Genomic DNA, 25,162 nt, shown 5'->3' on the forward strand with positions numbered 1-25,162 from the left:
CACTTTTATATTCTTAAAATTCATTTTAAAAAGTCTATTTTTAAAAAATATATAAATATAATTATTTTTTAAAAAAAATATTCTTTTATTAAAGATATTATTATTAATTTTTAAAATCTCATTGTAAAATTCATTTTAACTAATAATATATTGTAAGAGCGGTGAAAGAGATTGAGAAGATGAATGTGAGAAGTTTAACAACACAGTCATAGTATGCGTTTGGTATTTTTTTTTCTTTTAAATTAATTATTTTAAAAAAATTAACAGATACTAAAGTATGTGTTGGTATAACAATGAGATAAACAAGTTATATTAGTTAAATTTTATTTTTTAAATTGTTAAATTTTGAATCAGCAGAAAAAAATTATATTTATTTAATGTAAAAGAGTAATTTGTTTTAGCAAAGATGAAAAAAATTATAAAAATAATCATAATAAAGATTTAACTTATGTCTCTATACTTCTAATTATCACAATTCATCCCCATCTAACCATTAAGTTATATCTAGGAATTTGAAATAAGTTAAAACTACTCCACATAAATAAATTTACATGTTTATAATTTATTTAAATCTCATAATGTTTAATTACTATAATAATTATTTTCGATGAAACATTATTTTTCTCAAGTATCATTTTATTTCCCTCAAATTATTTCTTTATATATTAGGATATAATTCTTGGACACCCAAATAAATAGAATATTCTATTAAAATCTCTCATTATTGGTTGCTCTTTGACGTTGACATATACAGTAATAACAAAATCTTAATATTAATAAATAAAAAAACAATCATTTATCTCTTCCTATTTCTCTCAAGTCTCAAATATATTTTTTTTTCTGTATATTATTATGCATAACAAAATCTGAGAGTTGCTACAAAATCTGGGTTACCTATTTAAATATTGACGCTCGAGCAACACGCCATGTCACTGTTCCTCTGGAGCTCTCTATATATTTTGGGTTTGTCTGTGTCTCCGTATCATATCACCTTCTCATAGATCTCTAACCACTTTGCTTCAACTATGGAACTTCGTTGGCTTCCATTGCTTTGTTCTCTCAATGTGAGCTTTATCTTTTATATTATTTCATCTCATTTTTATTTTGGAAACTGTAGAGCTACATATTTTGGTCATCTTTATTTTAACATGTTCCCGAGAGTGATGAATGTTGAATATGCAGCTGATACTGATGACAGCTCAAGCTGCCATACCTCCACAAGTTTACTGGGAAAGGATGCTTCCAAATACCCCTATGCCCAAACCAATCATAGAACTTCTAAACCTTGGTTAGTAATAATGAAACAATATGTTTTTTTTTTATATATAATTTCATGACTAAGATATCTTTTGCACTCTCATGAAATATTTCTGTACCTTGGTTATTTATTTATTTATTTATTATCTATGGTAGTTAGACTTAGTTACTTTGTTTAACCTTTACATGTATTAAACAGTCGTTTGACACACCCTAGGCTGCCTAAGGGCCTAAGGATGTAGGTAACTAAGGACGCCAAAAGCAACCAACAACACCAATTTTCGGTTGTCTATAGGTCATCCAGTGTAATTACACTTTTCTCATTTTTATTTTAAAATATATAGTTTTCTTCTTTTAGAGATGAAAATACACAAACTAAATTTTTATTGTATTATATATAACTAAAATTTATAATAAATTATATGCAAAGAAATATTATATTTGGATATATAAATTATATTTAAAATTTATATAAATATATTTAAATATATAACTTATATTTTAAATTTATGATAAATAATTTATATTATAATTGTAGATTAAATTTATTTATTGATAATTTAGTTTTAATATATTAAAATTTAATTCTTAAATAATTATAATAAATAAAAAAATTAAATTAAATAATCTTAAAAAACTTATCTTTGAAGAAAAACTCCTAAAAATACTCATGTTCAAAATAGTCATTCATATATTTTAACTACTAGAAAATCATTTGTTAATAATATATATTTGTGCTTTTTTTGGAAAAATATATTATTATTTTATTTTATTTTTATAATATATTTTGTGACATATAGCAACGTTGATGTGTAAAAAAATGTTAGGGCATCAAATGAGTGAAGAATAATTTGGTAATTTAGAAATATTTTATCATATTTTTTAATGAATAAAAATTTTATTTTAAAGTATTTTAAAAGATATTCTTTAAAAATATTTAGATAAATGGACTAAACTATATATTTTAATATATATTTATATAATTCAATATTTACATTTTTTACATGATAATATTAAGTTAAACAAATGAAATTATATAAGAAAATATAACCATATAATACTTATGTCTGAAAAGTTGAGAATATAATATACTCTTATAAATTCAAAGCATGGTTGGATAAATTTGTTTAGAAGCATCTATAGGAGAAAAAAAAAGCATAAGTTAAATCACAAATTGATTTATAAAATATGAAAAAAATTATTAATTTTTTAAAGGAGTTGTATTGGATTGAGATTTTATAAGACTTTTTTAGCATAATTTTTTTTTCTTTTGTAAATGTTAAAAAAATCTGTATAAATTTAATGAATTTAAGATTTTTTTAAAGAATTTGTAGCAATGTAATCACTTTTTAAATTTTTTTAAAAATATTTTTTAATCAATATTTTGTAATATGGATTTTAATAGATTTGTATCTTAAGAATTTATAAAATTTGAAAGAATTTTATTAGATTTCAAAGAGTAATATGAATTTAGAGAAAAAAAAATATAATCTTTCTACATATAGAAATGAAAAAATTTGAATAAAGAAAATAAAATCAAATTTGTTTAACCTTTTAATAAAAAAAATTGACTCTAGTTTCATGTCCTCTTAAGACTTGTAAATTTATAAGTCTTGTAAATTTTAAAAGATTTTGTAGAAATTTAATGACTTTTAAGATTTTTTAAAAAGATTTTTTAGGAATCTAATGACTTTTAAAATTTTTTAAAAGATTTTTTTAATCAAGATTTTGTAATATGAATTTTAATGGATTTGTATCTTAAGAATTTATAAGATTTAAAATGATTTTATTACATTTCAAAGGATAGTATGAATTTTTTTAAAAAAAAAATATAATTTCTCTACATAAAGAAATGACAAGGTTTGAATAAAGAAAATAAAATAAATTTTTTTAAAAAAAATTAATAAAAATTTGAATATAATTTTATATTTTCTTAAATAATATTTCTCTACATACACCTCTATATATGCATTTTATATTTTTTCATTCATATTATTAAATTTGAGCAATATGTTCAAATTTATGATATTCATTAATTGATAGAATTGTCAAAATATATTTTAGTAAATTTTTTAAAAAATTGATATTTTAATATTAAATTTTATTGAAAATAAAAATTTGTTAAATTTTAGTAACTTGAAAATTTAACAATATATAGTATTTAATAATTCAAAAATAATTTTAAATATTTAATAATTAAAAAAATATTAATAAATTATACATCAATAATGATAGATAAAAATGTAACACAAAAATATTGATAGATAAAAAAAATAGAAAAATAAATAGAGAGAAAAAAAGTAGAAAATCAAATAAATGAGAGAGATGCACAAAAGGAGAAAGAGAACATGAGATAGAAATGGCATGAGAAGAGAAAAGAGAAAAGAGAGAAACAAAATAGGAGAGAGAGAGAGAGAAAAGGAGAAATACACAAGAAAAAAAAAATGCAAACTCTCAATAATTTTAGCAACATTATTGGATAAATGAATTATATATAAATTATATTAAAAAGTCTTATGAAATATATCCATCAAAATAATCTATTACAATTTCTATGTTTTTTAATATTAATATACTTTTTTTAAGTGAAAAAAATCTTATTTTATTACAACCATATTTTGTTATATTCCTAAAAAAATTCTTCATTGTATTAGTTGAATACTACTAAATTTTGATATATTCCTTAAAAATTTCAATTGTCTTAATTGAATACACATAATTTTTTATATTAAAAAATATTAATTAAATATTATAAGACTTTTTTTATAAAAACAAATATTTTAAAATCTTTTGAAATCTCAATCTAATATATTTCTTAAAAAATTATTTTTTGAATATCATATTGTTAACTTATCCACTCACACAATTTTATTACCTTTTAAATATCATTGTTAACTTATTCACACACATAGAATTTTGTCTTTTAAATAAATTATTTTATTTTAATTTTAAATTTCTCTCTCCTAGAAATATTTATGATAAATTTATCCAAATATACTTTTAATACCGAATACACACACATATAAATAAATTATTTTTTTAATTTTTAATTTCTCTCTCCTAGAAATATTTATGATAAACTTATCAAATATACTTTATTACCGAATACATTTAATCAAATTGTAGCACATAACTTTTGACATGAAGCCAAGAATCTCATTCGGTGGGTTCAATTAAGGATTACTGAAAGTATCATAAAAATAAAAGTTGACACAAGGAAAATCTATTATTAGAGTTGGAACATAATTAAGGTAGAGAGTTTAATCATTTCACAAGTTTGAAAAATATCCTTTTAAGTTTTTGAAGTTTGAAAATTGTTTTATTTTAGTTACATCAATTAAATAACTTATATTATCATATTCATCTAATTATTTGTTGAAAATTTTTATCTCATGAGTGATGAGTTTCCTTTGAATTCGTGACGTCAATGATCTGAATGTTCCTTCTGACTTTATAAAAGAAAGACTTTAGGAAATGACAAAGTATAATGATTAAAATTATATTTTAATTTATTCAAATTTAGCTTTTTTATTTTTAGAGAAGTATGCTTTTACAGATAAATTAATTATAATAATTCTACTGCCTCTATTCTTATTTAATAGTTCTTTAAACTTTTTAAATACAAATAAAAATAAATTTTGAGTTTTATACAATAATTTTGAAGTTATATTTTATATTTTTTTTAATTTTACTCCACAAATATATATATATATATATATATATATATATATATTAATGTGCAAATTCAATAAAAAGTTAGATATTTAGGTAAATATGGGTATAATTAACAAAAATAAAAATTAATATCATATTAAACTTTGTCAATGACAAATAAATAAAAATAAAACTCTTTTAAAAACTGAAAAATAAAAAAAAATAGAGAAAATAATAATTACACTAATGAATAAGAGGTCTTTTAAATTAGTTAAATACATAATATGTAAATGTCACTAATATAAACTGTAAGTGATTTCATGTCCTTCTTTCTAGCAATGCCACTTCCTCCCCCTTTTTTCAACCATACACAACTCCCTTCAACTTAAAGGAGAGGTTAAAACCATAATCTTTTGTTTGAGGGGAGGAGTACAAACAAAATCACACATTATTAGACCATGAGGAGAAACAAGAATTTATAAAGCATACATAGTCTTTATTGGTGTGAGGACTTTTGGGATATTACAAAGACAAAAAACTACGAGAGTTTAAGGCTAAAATAGACCATATAATACTAATATAGAGACTAAAGACGTGTGTGTGAACTCCTGGTGCCCATCACCATATTCCCCCAAATGCCTTATCTCCCTTTCCACACCCCCAATTACACCTCATCTCAACCCCCAACCACATTGTAATCCCCTTCACACTACATCTTCTTCCCCTAAACCTTCTCCAGCAAATTTATGCCTCTACAAACCTTCACTCCTAAACTCACTTCCCTTTTTCTGAGAACTTTTCTTTCCATGCTTTTCAATGCCATACAAATCTATGACCACAACCACAACTTCATCCATATTCACAACCTTGTCTGTGTCTTCTCTTCACAAATCTATGAAATTTAAACAACAAAAATACAAACAACATAGACAAATATGAAATAAAAGTGAAGGCAAAATAGATTTGCGCCCACAACACCCACTTCTAACACCTACTAACATTGAAAATATTATTTTTTTAAATTTTTTTTTTTTAAATATAATATATCGGTTGAAACTCGAACTCAAGTAATATGTCCCTTTTTAACATTAGTTGATCATTGAACGGATGTAGAAAGTAGTACACTACATCAATTAAACTATAGCCAATGTAGTGTAATTGATATTATTTATAAAAAAAATGTCATTAGGTTACATATTACATCCGTTGTAAGACAACTGATGTAATATCTTGTTGTTAAATCTCATTTTTTCACAAGTTTTGACCAAAAATTAATAGTTATAATTATATAATTAATTTTAGAGTTATATATATATATATATATAATTTTATCAATAATTTTTAACCATGGATTTTATAACTAGTAATTATAATTACATTTTACTTTTAAAAGCTCATCTTTTTTACTTTAGAAATTCTAAATCTGTTTTACTTATATTATGATTAAAGCTTTCTTAAGCCTTTTCAAATGAATTGTTTAAATGTTAGAATATTTTTTAAGTGAATAATTAATTAATTTTTCTTTTCGTCAAAAAAAAAAAAGATTTTTTCCCCTTAGTATAGCCGATGTTAAATTTTTTCTTTTTCATAATATGCCTTCAACCATAATTAAATGAGCAATACCAAGTCTGCGTTTGGAAGTGCATCCGAAACATGAAAATTCACATAAAATTAATGTAGAATACAAAAGCTACAACTTGTACGTAACGTCAAATTGGATGTGAAAAATCACGTTAAAAATGGATGCTAACGGATGCCCAAATACACACTAATGGTACGAGAGGTTTTGGTGCAAAATATTTTACGAAACACATGTTTTAATACAATTAGCTCAAGTATAAATTAAAAGATAAAAGAAATTAGACTGTTAACTAAAATAACAGGTAATTAACAATATTTTAATATTTGTACGACATGAATTCGTACTAACAAGCAATTTCCTAATTAAATACATCATATCTTTCATGTGATATTAAAATCTTGATTATTTATTTGTTTTAAATTTTCATGGTATTAGGTTTTAAAGATCTAACTTTAAAAAAAAAAAAAAAAAGCTTGTATACAATACCGATTTCCTTTTCATGTTCAAATGTTCATGGGTGTTAAGGAGACTCCATATGAGATTTCACTTTTCTATGTCTATTATGTTTAATAGCTCAATACAATATTAGTTTCTTTTTATGTTCATGTTTATTAAGAAGGTTTAATCACAAAATGAATTCCCTTTATAGGTTTTAAAAAGGTTTAATCACAAGATTAATTTTTATTATATGGTGTAGAAAAAATTCAATCACAAGATGAAATCCCTTGGTATGGCGCTGAAAAGATTCGATCTCAAGATGAAATTCCTTGGTATGGCGCTGAAAAGATTCGATCTCAAGATGAAATTCCTTGGTATGGCGCTAAAAAGATTCAATCACAAGATGAAATCCCTTGGTATGGCGCTGAAAAGATTCGATCTCAAGATGAAATCCCTTGGTATGGCGCTGAAAAGATTCGATCTCAAGATGAACTTCCTTGGTATGGCGCTAAAAAGATTCAATCACAAGATGAAATCCCTTGGTATGGCGCTGAAAAGATTCAATCTCAAGATGAAATCCCTTGGTATGGCGCTGAAAAGATTCGATCTCAAGATGAACTTCCTTGGTATGGCGCTAAAAAGATTCAATCACAAGATGAAATCCCTTGGTATGGCGCTGAAAAGATTCGATCTCAAGATGAAATCCCTTGGTATGGCGCTGAAAAGATTCGATCTCAAGATGAACTTCCTTGGTATGGCGCTAAAAAGATTCAATCACAAGATGAAATCCCTTGGTATGGCACTGAAAAGATTCGATCTCAAGATGAAATCCCTTGGTATGGCGCTGAAAAGATTCGATCTCAAGATGAATTCCCTTTATATGGTGCTGAAAAGATTCGATCACAAGATGAATTCCCTTTATATGCTCTTCTTCCAAAGGTAAACCTTGTTGCTAATCATCATCACCATGACAACCTAAAACCCGATCTAGTCTTCTTTGAGGAAGGATTGAAGCCTGGCATGAAATTAGAAGGACACTTCTATAAAAGAACTTATACAACTCCATTGTTGGCTCGCCAAATTGCAGAACGTATACCATTCTCTCCAGAAAAGACAAAAGAAATATTGGAGATTCTTTTTGTGAATCCAAAGCCTAAGAATGTTGAGATTGTGAAGAAAGCCACTAGTCGGTGTCAAGCACCTGCAATGATTGGAGAAGAAAAACATTGTGCAACTTCACTAGAATCCATGGTGGATTTCATCACTTCTAAGCTTGGGAAGAACATCCATGTTGTTTCTACAGAGGTGGAAAAGGAAACAATGTCCACAAAATTCTTAGTGAAAAATGGAGTGAAGAAGTTAGCGGAAGAGAAGATCATTGTTTGTCATCCTATGAATTACCCTTATGTTGTCTTTTTTTGTCACGAGGTACTAAATACTACTGCACATTTTATGCCTTTGGAAGGAGAAGATGGTACTAGAGTTAAAGCTGTAGCTGTGTGCCACAAAGACACATCAGAATGGAATCCAAAGCATATTTTTTTCCAGATGCTTAAAATCAAGCCTGGAACTACTCCAGTGTGTCACATGTTCCCTGAGGGCCACCTTCTTTGGTTTGCCAAATAGATTACTTAAATCAATCATGCTAGTATCCTTAAATAAGTAGGCATATCCATACATGTACTATATTAGCCTACAATGTATTTCTCTTTGTTTGAAACTATGATATGCCATAATTGCATTGTCAAAGTGTGGAAATCATGATGATAATTTGATGTATTATGTGTTAGTGTTAAGTCAAAAAATGATCTTGTGTTAAGTTAAAAGACAATCTTGGATCCCTTAAGTTTTAATGATAATAAACAAATATTTTTTTTTTAAAACCAAGTCAAATATCTACAATGCAAGAAACGTTATATAAGACGAAATGTGAAAAATATGTATCATCTGTAAGATGAAAGAAATTAGACGAAGCATACAGCCTGTCTCTATGCATTAAATGAATACTTCCAAATGAGACTAACACTTAATTTCATTAAATATATTATTCCTTAATAGGTCAAAAAAGAAAAAAAAATGTTGAAACTCTTAAAATTTGTTAAAGATGAAAATGACCAAATATTCGTGTGAAGCATGAAGCAAAATTTTGGATATCACGGAAAAGGCTCTACGAAAGACTGTTCTACACTAACTTCAAATACTATGTGCTAACATTACTTTTTCCATTCTCAAATGATGATAAGTAGTCTACAAGTTCAAATAAGTGATACACGCTTTGCTAAAAGGCATTTAATGCTTGTATTAAATGCATCAACGATAATCTATAGGATCAGCAAAGAAGACAAATGAAGCAACTCGTGAAGAAAATTGAAAGTTCAACTCAAAGTTGTTGTAACGGCCATCTTCTATGAAGTTACTATAAAATGATCAAGCCTTCAAATAACAAAGCAGAGAATAGAGAAGTGTTGTACATAAAAAGAGCAACATATACTAAACAAAAGTGATAAACATTGAGAAGTTTGAATTGAGAAGCATACTGAAACATACAAAGCTGAAACTCTACAAAGAAGTTTTTCATTTATAAATCTTGTATATATTTCTTTGTAGATTATTTATGCTTTTATTGTTGATTACATCACGTTTAGAAGAGACAAATCAATCTATAATCATTCACTACCTTTGCTGAAAGGGGTAAGCCTAGAGAGGCTTGTGAAAAAGAATACTTAATGGTTGAACAAGTTCAAATAAGTGATACACGCTTTGCTAAAAGGAATTTAATGCTTGTATTAAATGCATCAACGGTAATCTCTAGGATCAACAAAGAAGACAAATGAAGCAACTCGTGAAGAAAATTGAAAGTTCAACTCAAAGTTGTTGTAACGGTTATCTTCTATGAAGTTACTATAAAATGATCAAGCCTTCAAATAACAAAGCAGAGAATAGAGAAGTGTTGTACATAAAAAGAGCAACATATACTAAACAAATGTGATAAACATTGAGAAGTTTGAATTGAGAAGCATACTGAAACATACAAAGCTGAAACTCTACAAAGAAGTTTTTCATTTATAAATCTTGTATATATTTCTTTGTAGATTATTTATGCTTTCGTTGTTGATTACATCACGTTTAGAAGAGACAAATCAATCTATAATCATTCACTACCTTTGTTGAAAGGGGTGAGCCTCGAGAAGCTTGTGCAAAACAATACTTAATAGTTGAGCCTAGAGAGGCTTATGCAAAAGAATACTTAGTGGTTGAGCCAGGAGAGGCTTGTGCAAAAGAATACTTAGTGTTTGAGCATGAAGAGACTTGGTTGAAAGAATACTTAGTGTTGAGCCTGGAGAGATTTGTTGAAAGAATACTTGGATAGTTGTTTGAAAATATAAAAAAAAATTACATCATAAATGTTAAAAATATAAAAAAAAAAATTATTTTAATTTTACTTTTATAAAATTATTGTAACATAGTTAGTAAACTGGAACGGGTCGTTCCCAGATTAGAATGAGCCGTTCCAAACTACTAAAACAAGGGTGATTTAGTAGCCTAGAACGGACTGCTCCAAACTACTAAATAGGCCTATGAATCTTGGACTGGAACGGTCCGTTTCAAAATGGTCATTATGAGTTACATTCAACTCCAGAATGGGGAGTGCCAGTTTTAGAACGGGCCGTTCTAGACGTGCCAGAATGGGCCGTTCTAGACGTGCCAGAATGGACAGTTCTGAATGTGAACTTTACACATGATGAAGGAGCCCAGAACGGGCCGTTCTGGCCAGTTCATACTTCTATAAATAGAGGTTGTGCAGTTGAGGAGAAGGAGAGGTTTTTAGAAAGAAGTTTTAGAGAGAAGGACTCTGGACTACGAAGCTTGCTTTGGGTGGATTGAAGTTCCGGGTTGAGCTTCGGAAAGGAAATTCTACTTCTTCTCAGTTCTTGACTATTTTGAGCCAATCTTCAAGTAAGGGAAGCTAGATTGTATGTTGTTTGGTTGGGTGTGAGTTTAGGAACTCATATGAAGTTGTATAATTACATTGAAATGTATGATGAGTAGAAAGTGAAATGAAGAGATGCATGTTGAGTATAGTGTTGTAAACTAAATGAGTAGTTGTGCCAAATAGAAAATGCGTTGAATACATGGTATGTTGCTAAAGTTGTTATATTTATGTGTGAATTATTTATATGTTGTAAAATATGATGAAATGATAATGTTGTGAGTTGTGAGAAGCATGATGTAAAAAGTGTAGACGTGTTGAGATTTATACAAAATTTATTAGTAGGCCATGTTGTTAAGTTGTTAGAGAAGAGTTGTATGTTGCTAAAAAGTTGTATGTTGTGCCATGTGTTGAAAAGATATTATTTTATGATGATTGAGTTGTAAATTACAAGTTGAGATAATAAGTTGTTGAGTTGATTGTGTTGTTTAAGGTTGAAATGAAATGTTGTGTTGTTAAAATGTGTTGTTAAACAACGTTGATGAGTTGTTGTGCTGATATATCATGTTGTTTAAGTTGAAAGTTGAGATGATGAGTTGAAAGTTGTGTGTTGTTTAAGTTGTTAAGTTGAGCTGTGCTGTTGAGTTGTAAACTGATTTAGTTGTGATGATAAGTTGTTGATCACGAGGACTAGAGGAGATGTTTTCGAAGTTGCTCATCCCATTGTGCGGATTGAGATAGTTGTGGTGCTCTGAGAGCCCAATTTGTTAAAAACCCTCCTTGAGAATTTTTCCCTTGGAGTGGACGTTGTGTTGTTCTCCTCTAGGACTTAGTTGGTCCCGTGTGTGGGCAAGGTCGAGGCACACGTGTACAAAGCAACCACGGTATAGGGGCAATGTCGAGCTATACTGATTACAAAGCGACCACGGTATAGAGACAAAGTTGAGCTATACCGATTACAAAGCAACCATAGTATAGGGGCTAGGTCGAGCTATACCAATTACAAAGCGACCAATTTGAGTGTAGTACGAAGTCGGGAACTTAGTTCCTAATCGAGTACTATACTTCTTTGTTTAAGTGGCAAAGTCTGAGAAATCATTATCGTGTTGTGAATTTCTATCCAAATTTGTTGTTTACCTAGCAAGCCCAAAAAAGGTTCTGTATTGTCGGTTCGGTAGGACCTAGCTACTTAGACTACTTACCACGTTGTAGGAGATCTCCGAGTTGAAATGCGTGACGATGTATAAGTTGTTGATGAGTTGATTTGTTGTTGATAAGAGTTGTATCTATGTTGTTGTATTGTTAAGTTGTAATTGTGTTGTATGTTGATCCTGTTGAGGATGATGACAGTGTTGTTATGTTGTAAGTTGCTTAATTGTATACAAGTTGATGATGATGCTAGTGTCGCTAGATTACCTGTGTTGTAAGTTGTTTTAAAAATGTGTTGTTGAGAGGTGTGTAACACATGTGTTGGTTGTTGTTATGATGAATATAATAACTATTCCAATGGTTTGTACAGTAGTTGCATTGAAGTGTTGATACAGCGTTGATACGTGGAATCAAGTTGAAATGATGTTAAGATGTATAATATATGTGTTGTTTATCTTTTGTATCGGATGTGAAGATGATTATATAGTTGTGTTTCATATTTGATATTTATGAGTTGTTTATTGTCTCTAGCTTACCCTTGCATGTTTCCATGTGGTTTGGACTACGATGATCATACGTTGTATGGGAGCAGAGCAGGGATAGGCTGGGAGATAGCTGCTAGAGACCACAGGAGGTGCCTGGAGATGGATATATTTTTTTTTGTAGTCTACCTTATAGTAGCATACTTTGTTGTATATAATTAATTGTTGTTGGTTGCTTGATTAGCAACTTGAGTTGTAAATATTTTATCATACTATTTTAGTATATATATTCCAGTAGTGTGTAGTGTTGTTTCGTATTGAGACGATCACGGCGGGTCGTTACAATTATGATATTATATTTATTTATTTATTTATTATTATTGTATTAGAAATACTTGCTATTATTATATTAATATCAATTTAATCACGATTTAATTATTAAATTTTAAATTAGTATCTAAACTGACTTAATAATCATCCAATTTTAAAAACATAGGATAAAATAACTAATGTTGAAAATGCTTCACATGCCTCGATATCGATCAGTTAAATTGGTGACTTTTCATATTTGTACGAATAACATTTAAACTAGATTGGTTTACTATGAATCGGATCGTGTTTTTGTAATGGGAAATAATTTAATATTATTATATAAAATATGTACTTTTGGCAAGGTGTCTGATGGCATATATTATCATCTTAATTATTTTTTTCAAAAAAAAATAAAATATTACATTTTAAGAGTTATTTTTTTATTTAAAGAATCAAGTATTAAGTAACTAACCGATTTAGTAAATGTTAGAAAATCATGTTATCACGGGATAATATGTTAGAATGAAATTAATCAAGGTTCAAATGTACTGCCGTATGTACTTTTAAGTAATTAAGGGGAAAAAATTATTCAATCTAATTTTCTAACTAAAAAGAAATTTTCTATCCAATCTAATTCAATATTTGATAAATGAAAGTACACTACAATAGTTGTATAATGGAAAAACGATCATTTCAAAATATATTGATTGTTATTCACTGTTAAAATCTTTTCTTAAATTCGAAATAAAAAGACTTGCAGTATTTTAGAACAAACCTCCTAATTCTTATAATTTAGAATCAAGAAACAAGTCTTGAGACTCGTTTTTACTTGCATGTAAAAAAACTTCAAAGCTAAACTGACCTGCTGAAGTAACATGCAGCTTGGCTCGGTTTGTGCGGCATGGAATTATTACAGGAACACAAATTTCATTGCAGGGATGCAGAACAGTGATGAGATAACGTGTAGAAAATGTAAAACCTGCTTTCACTCTCACTTTTGCTAATTGAAATTACCACTAATTTTGGATCATTTACCATATTAAATAAGTTCCCATATTAATGCGTTCTGAATCTGATCATGATATGCTTGAAACTAACAAAAATTAGAGTTGTTTGAATTAACATATACTTCTGGAGAGATTTTTTTTTTCTTTTTAATCTGATGTGAAGAAGTGTATGACTAAACTCTCGGTCATGTGTCAAATGATATGGATTTTTCTTCCTCCTCTTTCAAAGAATTTGTCATCACTGCAACTTGGCTCATACTTGGCCTATCATTGGGAGAAGGATTTACGCATTTTAATGCTACCTGCAACAACTTCATCATCCTTTCTTCAGAAGCACCTTGTGAGATTAGGGTCTTGTCGAAAACTTCAACAGTCCATTCCTCTCTGACCACTGAATTCACCCATTTTACTAAATCAAATCCATCATTTTTAATTACTTTCCCTGTCAGAAGCTCCAGAAGTATCATACCAAAGGCATATATATCAGCTTTGAAGGTGGCTGCAATCAGATCTTTGTTTTTGAGGTTTCTGTTGTGGGAAAGGACAATTTGATCTTGATTTTCTGCCATCATTAGCCCATATTCGCTTATGCATGGATCCATGTTCTTGTCAAACAAAATGTTACTTGATTTTAAGTTACCATGTGCTATTCCATTCTCAAGAAACTCCTCATGCATATATGCCAAAGCCTCAGCTATCTTTGCAGCAGCACTTAGCCTGCTTCCCCAGTCAAAAGAATGGCCACTTTCAGATCCTAAAATCATTAAGGGTGAAGACAAATATTTGGTTAGATTTATTCCTAGAGGCAAAATTTTAATGCATCCCCAGTTCTACTGAAAAAAGTTCATTGTTCTTGAAACACATTACACTGTGTACTCTTGTAAGGAATTCTTGTAAACATTAAAAAAAAAAATGAGATGAGATCATATGCAATTTCAAGAAACCTCATGGTGTCAATATAATTTACTCTTATTAGTTTTCCAATATAAGTTCAAGATGTCAAATGCAGTCCTTAAAATTTCAAAAAAACGTGAGATGAGATCATACAGCAATTCCTTGTAAGAGTACACAATGTAATGTGTTTCTTAGGTAACATTTAAGTGTGATGTTTAATATATAGCAATGCAATATGTTTTAGATAACTAAAAGGTCTTAGTCTGTGTGTAAAGAAGAGAGAGGAATTGGGGAGAATTCACCAAAACTTCAGAAGGTGTTAATATAATTTACTCGACTAATTATATGCAATGTATTAGACACCATTATTTAGAAAGTAAGCAAGTTTTAGTTTTCTTCATCTTAGGTAGCAAGACACTTTTTTCCTGGTCAAAATTGCTTCGATTCAGTAGAGACTAATGTAATATGCATTACTATGTCAAAATAGGCACCACAGCTTGCTACTTTCTATGTCAAATGAATGTAATGAAACCTTACTTTGCATGCAACTTACCATAGAGCAACATGAAGAGACTACCATTCTGCAGATATTCATAGGCTAGGAGCTTCTCTTGCTGAGAGCAATAGTAAGCAACAGGTGGCAGTACACGTGGATGCTTCACTTGGGCAATCAAACTCATCCTTCTCTCAAAATCCTGTTTTGAAATTCCCCAATCCTTGATCCTCTTCACTGCCAACAGCACCCCATTATCGAGCATAACCTTGTAGAGGCTTCCATGCTTTCCCCTCCTAATCAACTCAGCAGGGGCACCAAGCAAGTCCTCAAATTGCAACCCTCTAAGCGTTCGGCTTGAAAGAAGAACAAGACCTGATGTTGTTGTCATGCCACTTTCCAAAGATGTCAAAGAATACTCAGATCTAACCCCAGTGCCAATCTTTGATCCATTGGAATTGGATACCTCACTAGTCTTGCCACCAACACCAACACTTTCTTGTACCATTTCCTTCTTTTCAACATCCAATTTGGTCTTGAACTTGCTCAAAAGCTTAAAGGCCAAGAAAAGAAGGACAATTAAACCAAGGACTAAGTAACCTGAATAAATGGACAAATCATTAGGGAAAGATTTTTGGTCCTTCTTTTCAGGTGGTGGAGGTGGACATGCATTTGAAAGTGGTTTTCCACATAAGTTAGGATTACCAAAAAAGCTATTTGCTTGGAATTTTCCTCCAACGTCAGGAACTGGGCCTTGTAAATTGTTGTTAGAGACATTAAACGCATCAAGGTTGGAGAAGTCAAAACTAGGAATCTCCCCAGTGAAGTTGTTGTTTTCAGCCAAAAAGGATATCAAACCTGAAACATGAACCATGTTCGGAAGCTCACCACTGAAGTGGTTGTCCGAAATATGAAGCCTTTTCATATTACTTAGTTTGCCAATAGAAATAGGAACGTCCCCAGAGAATTGGTTCTCACTTAAATACAAGTGAGCAAAAACTTGCAATTTCCAATATCCTCTGATACCGAATCCTGTAAAGTGTTGCCCTTCAGGCTAAGAATTTGAAGATACTTTGCAATGCAAAGAGAAGTTGCGTCCACAACTCCTGTAACACCCCAGTTTTCATACTTTTATTGAGGGTGATTTAGTCATTTTCATAAAATTTATTAAGGGTGTTTTAGTAGCCTAGAACGGATCGTTCCCAAACTGGAATGAGTCGTTCCAAGCTATTAAAAAGTTTGATATTTAGTAACCCAGAATGGGCCGTTCCCAGACTAGAACGAGCCGTTCAAAATTACTAAAAAGGTCTAAAAACCTTAGTTGAGAACGGACCATTCCAAACATGGTTGTTATGGGTTAAAATGCAACCTTAGAACGGGTCGTTCTGGTTTAAGAACGGACCATTCTGAATGTGAATTTTACACACGACGAATGAGTCCAGAACGGGTCGTTCTGGATTCAAAACAGCCCGTTTTGGCCACTCCTCATGCCTATAAATAGCACGCTTTGACACTCCCAAAAGTACACTTTTCAGTTCTGATTTCTTTTTTTCTACACTCTCTGAAGACCAAGGGGAACCCAGAGGAGGAGACCAACCAGATTCTGCTTAGTTTCAGCTACTACTTATCAAGGTACGGGAGAAAAGGAAATTATTTGTATGCAAAGTTACATGAGAAAATTGGGTAGAAGAGGAATTCCATAGGATTATGGATAATTTTATAATTATTTCTATTTGAGGAATTGATGATCCCATTAGAGTTTGCATGTATTGAGGATTAGAAATATGTAAATAATTTGTAAAAATGATGATCTAGGAGAAAGAACGAAATTCTAGAAAAGTGTCTGTGAGTTAGGTTTGGAAAAAATTGAGGGTTTTACTATTTGAGTTAAGATTCTATTAAATTGGTGATTTAATCAGGTTTTATATTAATTTATAATTGTTATTGTTATATTATTGATGACTTAGATGTGGAATTGAGTTATGGAATGTGGTGTGATGTCTTCGCACAAATGTATATATTATATCTACCGTTTTAGTATTGAATTGATAACATGATGTGACGAATGGTATATTATGACTTAATTGTTCAATTATTATGATGTGAGTATGTTGACATGAAATGAGATGTTGTGTTGAATGTGAATGTGATGTGATTGTGGTTCCTCACACTTATGTCTGAGATGACACAACCTTGGGTAAGTGATGCTACAGGGCTGGCGTGACCTTGGCATAGTGTGGGATGTGTGAGGCAATTAACACATATCACTTATGTCAAGAGTGGCACGACCTTGGGCAAAGAGATGCTACAGGGGTAGCGTGACCTTGGCATAGTGTTAATTATAAGATTTGTGATGATTATGGATAAATGTGATTGTGGTTCCTCACACTTATGTCAAGGGTGGCACGACCTTGGGCAAGAGATGCTACAAGGGTGGCGTGACCTTAGCATAGTGTGGGATGTGTGAAGCAATTAACACGTATGTTAGGGGAGGCGTGACCTTGACATAGTGTTAATTGCAAGATGTGGGATGGATTGGTATGATTGTGAATTGTAATGTGAAGATGATGCATGATTGATAGAATTAGGATATATATAAATGCTTGTAAATATTTCATTAAGTAATGAGTTATGATGAGATTATGTTGTGGATTTTCCTTGTGTGCTTTACATATAGATGTTTTCTTTTCTCACCGTACAATTTGTGGATGTTTTAGATGAGGAAGATCTGGCTATGAGTGGCATCTAGAATGCCAACAGTTGAATTGTGTGTGTGCTCTGATATTGTGACATAGAGGTAGAGGATTTCTAGGACATGAATTTTATATGGATTTGGAATTGTACTTATTATTTTGAAAACAATTTGTAAACTCTTAGGTTTTATTTTCTAAGTTTTATTTTCAATTATTTTGGATATTAAAGAACAACTATGAAGATTTTATGTGAACTCTTTTTACCAATGTTGAAAAATATATTCGTTAGTTTTATTTACATTATTACAAGATACGTGTTGGGGTAGTAAGGGTGTCACAACTCCACCAAAGTTGAACTTCTCAAGAATTATACTCTTTCAGATAAGGACAACGCTCTGCAACTATGATGACCGGAAAAGGACAAAAAGTTCCTAGGTCTCAGCTAAAGTCAGACACTGCTGCTAACAAACGTAGAAGGTTCACGCAATGTCTAGAAAACAAGAAGCAACATTTAATGCAAGATCTTATACATTAAATGAGAAGATCAAACTAATCATGAACAACTACATTTGCTTCAACGGATATTTGCAACGGGAAAATTTTACAAGACTATATATATATCACGACTTCAAACCTTGAAAGGTTGGCTTTGGAAAAGATAGGTGAAGAGTGATATCCAGCCCATGAAGCAATGAAACCAAAGACAAAGCTTATATAGTCAAATCTACGATGGTGTATTTATCTTTGTAGACTAAGGAGTTCTAAGTGTAACTTAGGAACATGAACCTTAGTGAGTGTAGAAATATATGTATCCTCTTTGTGAGAGTAAACCACACACTCAATCCTTGTAAAACTAAGGTTGCATACCTTAGTGAGTGTACAAACATATGTATCCTCTCTATGAGAGTAAACCAAACATTCAAACCAAATCATATATCCAACATCTATAAAGCCTGAAGAGGCTAGGGAAAGAATACTTGTAAAAGCCTGGAGAGACTTATCAAAGAATACTCACTACAAGCCAGAAATGGCTGAACAAAGAATACTAGCGCTAATGAGTGAAGTTAGCGAGCCAGGAGGTGGCGATAATACTCACTGAGAGCTATAAGTGGCTGAATAAAGAATACTAGCACTGACGAGTGAAGTTAGCGGGCCAGAATTTGGTCGATAATACTCACTAAGAGCCAGAAGTGGCTGAATAAAGAATATTAGCGTTGATGAGTGAAGTTGACGAACCAGGAGTGGTTGATAATACTTAGGGAACCATAAGTAGTTTAAGAATACTAGCGTTGACGAGTGAAGTTGACGAACCAAGAGTGGTTGATAATACTTGGGACTAGGAGTGGTCGAGAATACTCACTACGAGCCTGAAGAGGCTGAACAAATAATACTTGTACTTCATTGAATATCTAGTAGAACTATTATCTCCCATGGCAAGTGTACCAAATTGTATAAGTAGTTCAATGAACGTATGAGTATCGTCTCCCTAGGGACTTGCGTCACACTTTACAATATTAATAAATGTTGGGGTTTGACTTCACTAAACCTTCCTCTCATGTTTATAACTGAGCTAACAATAGTTATTATTCAAAATTTATCGATCACTCTCAAAAGTAACCAGCCCTAATCTCTTACAAGTTGGCATCTAAGTTGTTAACTTAAACTATCTCTAGCAATAAACACCAGTAGCTTCCCTATTTCAAGTCAAAGGTTTAAAATCATTTCTCAATCTCTTAAAAACCTCAAGTTCAAGTTAAGGGTGATCAAGCCATAACAAACATTATGCACAGAAACAGAACAATAAAAATGAATAACAACTTAGATTGATTGCTTAGAGTTTACACATGAGAATGGGTTTAGTTACATTAAACCCCAACAAGGGTTAAGTTAGCTACACATAGACATGTAGAACTTTACAAATGATGAAGAAAGGAAGAAGCTTGATCTTGAAGGTTCTAGAGCTCTCCAGCCGCCACACAAACTCTAAGAATGATTCTCCTTGCTTCTGTCCTCAAAAATCTGTCTTTTAGGTCATAAAAGCTTTTGTCTTGTATGAATAATGACATCTCAGCACAATCCACGCTAAGCGTGAGATGCCACGCTAAGCGTGAGATGCCATGCTAAGCTTGAGGATAGGTCTGGAAAGAAATGAGTTTCTGGGACTCTCGCGCTTAGTGCAAATTCCACACACAGCTTGGGGATTAAATTTTGTTGTAGTTTCTCTGCCGAGGCTAAGCGTGGATCTGAGGCTTAGCCTGGAGACTTGGGCAAAAATATCTTCTGCTTTGAGTTCATCACTTTGTCCTTGGCTTCCTTCCTCCTTTCCTAACTTTCTCCCAACTACAAAACAACAACCAAATACCTATGAGTTACCTAAAAACATGATTCAAAGACAAAATATGATCACCTAACAATTGAGATATGTTTTGAGTTAAAAACAAGATCTAAAGGAAAGAAAATTGATATAAGTGCTTCAAATTAGGCCATAAACTTAATGAAATCATAGCACTTATCAATACCCCAAACTTAAGATCTTGCTTGTCCTCAAGCAAAGAAAAATGAAGCAACTATGTTACACACATAACCTAATATCCTAATTGAACATGATTTGAAAATTGGTAACTACAACAAACAACCATACATGTCTTCCAAGACTAATGCGGTGCCCACACAATTTGATATCAAAAGTGTATTGCAACAATTCCTAAAGGGATTAACAAGCATGGCAGTGATACTAATGAAAATTAAAAAACAACCTCTTCCTCACCAAGGTTAGTGTTTCTCTCTTTCACACAAGTGTATTTAGGTGGGAATATCTCTCAAATTTACACAATTGAATCACACAAGTCAAATTTGCTTTTCATCTCAAGCAAATTCAAATAGTCACATAATCATGCATAGATCACAAGGTCTTTCATGGGTTGTAATGTGGCTCGGCTAACAAAAGAAATTGGTTTTACTGGGTCAACAAAGGACACCACAGGAGTAGAAGAGTAAATCTTAATGATCACCATGTATAATTCTTCTTCCTTTTTCTATCCCCAGAAGTCCCAAGATAATACCTTCACCCAAAGCATATAGATCATACAATACGCTTATTCACACAATTTAATCACCTTTTTGAATTTTGATTTTTTTATTTTTTGATTTTTGATTTTTGTTGAATTTTTGAATTTTTTTCTTCTTTTTTTTTTCTTTTCTTTTTAAAACTGAATAACAACTGACTAATGGCCACAGTGGTACAACCATAACATGCACATTCATCAATATGCTCAGCAACAATGATCACCCCAAAATACCCCAAACTTAAGACTTTTCTCTTCTTATGATCAATCTTATTGCTCTCATATTCCTAAAGTGTGGGAGTATTTTGTTTTTCTTAAGGGTTTCAAGGTTTTCAATGAATTCACTGTTTGACTCAAAGTAGGGTGCAATGGATTCACTTTTATGTCAGGATGGCTTTTTAGTCAAGTGGCTCAAATTTATAAGAAAAATTGCCTTGATCATCTCTAAATAACATATGCTATGCAAATTCAAAAGAGACTCAAGAAAAATCAACTGCATGAAATCAAATGGTAACACTCTTACAGTAAGAGGGGCCAAAACTCACATGGGTTAATAAAGGTGTTCAAAAATTTTCAAAAGTATCATGCCACAGTCATTAACCACAAAAGTAACTATCACACATTATCACTAATCATCCCTAGAGTGCAACCATAAACATATTTGATCTTGTGTCTTAAAATACCCTTGTTCACTAAGGGATACATGCACACCTGATTTTTTATTTTCCATTTTTCAAAACGCATTAAAACCACACAGCCAGAATCATTGAAATATGTATACATGCAAAGGTTACTACTAATTAACATCAATACCACTCAAAGTACACAACAAAAGGTAAAAGGTTAATAAAGCAGTACGCAGTAGGATAAAAAGACAAAATAGCATAGCAAAATAATAGAACAGAATAACTAAATATAGTTTTCCAATGTGACACAGCTTAGTCTTCCTCCTCGTCCTCTTCGGCCTCGTCCGACTCTTCTTCATCGTCATCCTCCTCACTAGCTTCCTCATCCTCAGACTCCTCATCATCATCAGCTACATCACCTCCTCCCCTTACTATTGCTCATGGCCCCCTAGGCATGCTACATGAGCAGAATAAGCTACAGCTAAGGTTTAAACAAGATAAATTACAAAGACATGAACCACATATGTGCAAACACACAACAATTAACAAAGCAATGCAACAAGAAGAAAAACCCAAGAGATATAGATGCTTGCACGAAAATGGGTAAAGGTGAATAGAGAGACAAGAAGATAAACTAAGAAGCATAAGGTAGAAGGAAGCATGCAAGGTTAGGGAGGGAGACTTACCTTCACGCCTTTGGTAAGCAAGAAAAGAGATATGCAGCAATACCCACACCAAGAGCAAGAAGGAGAAGGAGAAGAATGTATCCTAGGGTTTGAGAGTGATTGTGAGAGGTTAAATAGGGGTAGAGGAAAATAATGGGCTTCTGGGGAGAGAGTGAGAGCATTTATTGTAAAAAATGACTCCCAAGCTAAGCGTGGGTTCTGAGGCAGAGCGTAGGAGCTCCAAGAGCCCAAATTCCATGTCACGTCCACGCTGAGCGTGGATTCTAAGCTTAGTTTGGGAGTTCTAGAGAGAACTCCCAGTTTTCCAGTTCAGTTTTGGGGCTCAGCTTGAAACTGAGGCTAAGCGTGGCACTTCCAGAGAATTTTTCTTCTTCCTCTATGCTAAGTGTGAATTTCAGAATTACTACAAAATTTTCAAACCTTTCAAGTATAGGTCAACATGAAGTTCCTCAAGCCATTACAATCACAATGTTTTCTCAACTAAGAAGCAAACACAATGACTAACTATGTACTTACACCTAAAACACACCAATAATTGAAATTAAATGCATGCTAATTGGTTTTTGGTTTAGGAATGATGGGTTGCCTCCTATAAAGTGCTCGTTTTATGTCACTAGCTTGACAAGCCAAGACTTTAGGGGTTGTTTAATTCAACGATGGAATCAGCTCGCTCAATTTCACCGCCTAGGTAAAGTTTAAGTCTTTGGCCATTTACCACCCAGCTCTCTTTGGAGGCAAGATCCTCCACTTGAATTTCTCCATGAGGCCTAACCTACTTAAATCTGAATGGCCCTGACCACTTTCACTTCAGCTTCCCTGGAAAGTCTCAACCGGGAGTTGTAAAGGAACACAAGTTGTCCCAGATGAAACTCTTGTTTCAAGATCTTTCGTTCATGATACAACTTCACCCTTTCCTTGTAATGCTTAGCTGACTCATAAGCATTGAGCCACAATTTAGCTTTCCCAAGTAGTGAGAATGAAAGCAGCTCCAAGCGGATTACATCATTGGGAGCTTATTTTTTAAGTTTCTTCGTAGCCTCACACACTACTTCATCCAGCACATCCATTCGGAAACAAACACCCTTATCATTCGGATGGGTCGTGGCTTCAAATACATTGAAAGTGATCACCTCATCTTTGACCCTCAATTTAAATTTACCATCCCCTACATCAATGATTGCTCGTGTAGTCTTCATAAATGTCCTCCCAAGATAATAGGAACATCAGAGTCCTCTTCCATGTCCAAAATCACAAAATCAGCTAGAAATGTGAATTTGTCAACTTTAACTATTATGTTCTCAATCACACCATGGGGTACTTGATAGACCGATCGGCTAGCTGCAAAGTCATGCGTGTCGGTTTTACTACCACCTGGCCAACTCTATCTAACATAGACAAGGGCATGAGGTTAATGCTTGCACCCAAGTCTAGCAGTGCTCTTCCAACCCATAGGTCCCCAATAGTGATTGGGATTGTAAAGCTTCCAGGGTCCTTGAACTTGGGAGCTAAGTTCTTTTGAATTATGGCACTGCACCTCGTTCCAACTCAATGATATCTTGCTCATTGAACTTTCTCTTCTTGGTTAAGAGGTCTTTCATGAATTTCGCATAAGTGGGCATCTGCTCTAATGCCTCTAAGAATGGAATATTGATCTGAAGCTTTTCAAAAAGCTCCATGAAGCGTGTAAATTGCTTCTCTTTATCCTTTTTACTTGGGGGCTTGGGGATATGGTACATCCTTGGTACTAAACACCTTGGATTTCATCCTCAATTCTCTTGCTAGTTAGTTCTTTGATTTTTTAACAACAACTTCCTTAGCCAACCCTTCTCCCTCTATGACATTCTCTTTTACATTTTCTCCTTTTTTATTTTTTTCATTATTTTCTCCACTTCCCTCTCTCACTTTTGCCACTTTTTCCTGTTGCTCTTCCTCATCCTCCAAAACACCCACTCTCTTACCACCCCTTGTTATAATTGCACTACAATTCTCCTTTGGATTAGTGTGAGTGTTAGCAGAAAAACTTCCACGAGAATTTTCAGCCAACTATTTCGCCAGCTGCCCCACTTGAATCTCAAGAATTTTTTATAAATGCTTCAGTACTTTTGTGGTTAGAGATTGAGACCTGCATGAACTGGTTCAATGTTTCTTCTAATTTAGATTGTCGGTCATACAAGTTGAGCATTTGCATAGGAGGTCTACTAGACTGGGCAATATCATTCTGGTTCCACCCTGTGCTAGGGTGTGATTGCCAATTCTTCCCATAATTACCACCATAATTTCCTCCTTGTCGAGCTTGATTCCCCATGTAATTCACCTCTTCTCCATGAGATGGAAAGATGTAAATGCATTGCCCATGAGGATGATTTAGCCCAAAAAGATCACAACTTAAAACTTGATATTGAGTGGATTCTAGTTGTGTTGGAATCCGAGCAAGCTGCTTGGTAAGGGCCTCAATTTGTTGGCACAAGAGCTTATTTTGAGCTAATAAAGCATATTGAGATCCTAACTCTAGAATTCCTCTTTTCTTTCTTGACTCCCTTTCAGCTAGTAAATCATAATCATTTGCTGTCATAGCATCAGTCAACTCTATAGCCTCCTCTGGTGTTTTAAAACGCAGGCTACCTCCAATTGAGGCATCCAATAGAATTTTCACCCATGGCAACAATCCACCCAGAAAAATGTTAACCTAAGTAAGGTCATCAAATCCATGACTTGGACATCTCCTTAACAAGGATTTGTATCTCTCCCAAGCCTTGGAAAGAAGTTCATCTTACTTTTGAGAGAATGTGGCGATCTCACTTTTTGCTTGATTGATCTTAGAAAGAGGGAAGAATCTTGCTAAGAACTTTGTCTCTATGTCAGACCACTTGGTTAAGCTTGGATGTGGTAGAGC

At 32.1% G+C, this 25,162-nt stretch overlaps 2 protein-coding genes across 2 annotated transcripts; one reads left to right on the top strand and one right to left on the bottom strand.

Moving 5' to 3' along the window:
- Positions 1–906: 906 nt before the first annotated feature.
- LOC109812340 (uncharacterized) lies at positions 907–8,762 on the top strand. The gene is made up of 3 exons (XM_020376284.3): positions 907–1,064; positions 1,183–1,288; positions 7,191–8,762. Exons 1-3 carry the CDS (start codon positions 1,026–1,028, stop codon positions 8,555–8,557), a joined length of 1,512 nt encoding a protein of 503 aa, XP_020231873.2. The 5' UTR covers positions 907–1,025; the 3' UTR covers positions 8,558–8,762.
- A 4,936-nt stretch (positions 8,763–13,698) lies between these two features.
- Positions 13,699–24,005, bottom strand: LOC109812341 (putative inactive receptor kinase At1g48480). The gene is given in 6 exon segments (XM_083076036.1): positions 13,699–14,566; positions 15,260–16,192; positions 16,195–16,327; positions 23,319–23,459; positions 23,578–23,654; positions 23,804–24,005. Coding segments are annotated over 6 exon segments (2,055 nt in total). The 3' UTR covers positions 13,699–13,997.
- Positions 24,006–25,162: the final 1,157 nt, after the last annotated feature.

Source organism: Cajanus cajan, chromosome 6, assembly GCF_000230855.2.
Source record: "Cajanus cajan strain Asha chromosome 6, NIPB_CcT2T_4, whole genome shotgun sequence".
In the NCBI taxonomy this organism is placed as follows: domain Eukaryota; kingdom Viridiplantae; phylum Streptophyta; class Magnoliopsida; order Fabales; family Fabaceae; genus Cajanus; species Cajanus cajan.

What these genes read in the sequence shown, in the direction of transcription:
- LOC109812340 (XM_020376284.3), top strand. Translation starts at nt 1,026, where the DNA reads ATGGAACTTCGTTGGCTTCCATTGCTTTGTTCTCTCAAT. An exon ending in CATTGCTTTGTTCTCTCAAT is followed by an intron (nt 1,065 to 1,182) that starts GTGAGCTTTATC and finishes TTGAATATGCAG; the next exon opens with CTGATACTGATGACAGCTCA. An exon ending in CATAGAACTTCTAAACCTTG is followed by an intron (nt 1,289 to 7,190) that starts GTTAGTAATAAT and finishes TATATGGTGTAG; the next exon opens with AAAAAATTCAATCACAAGAT.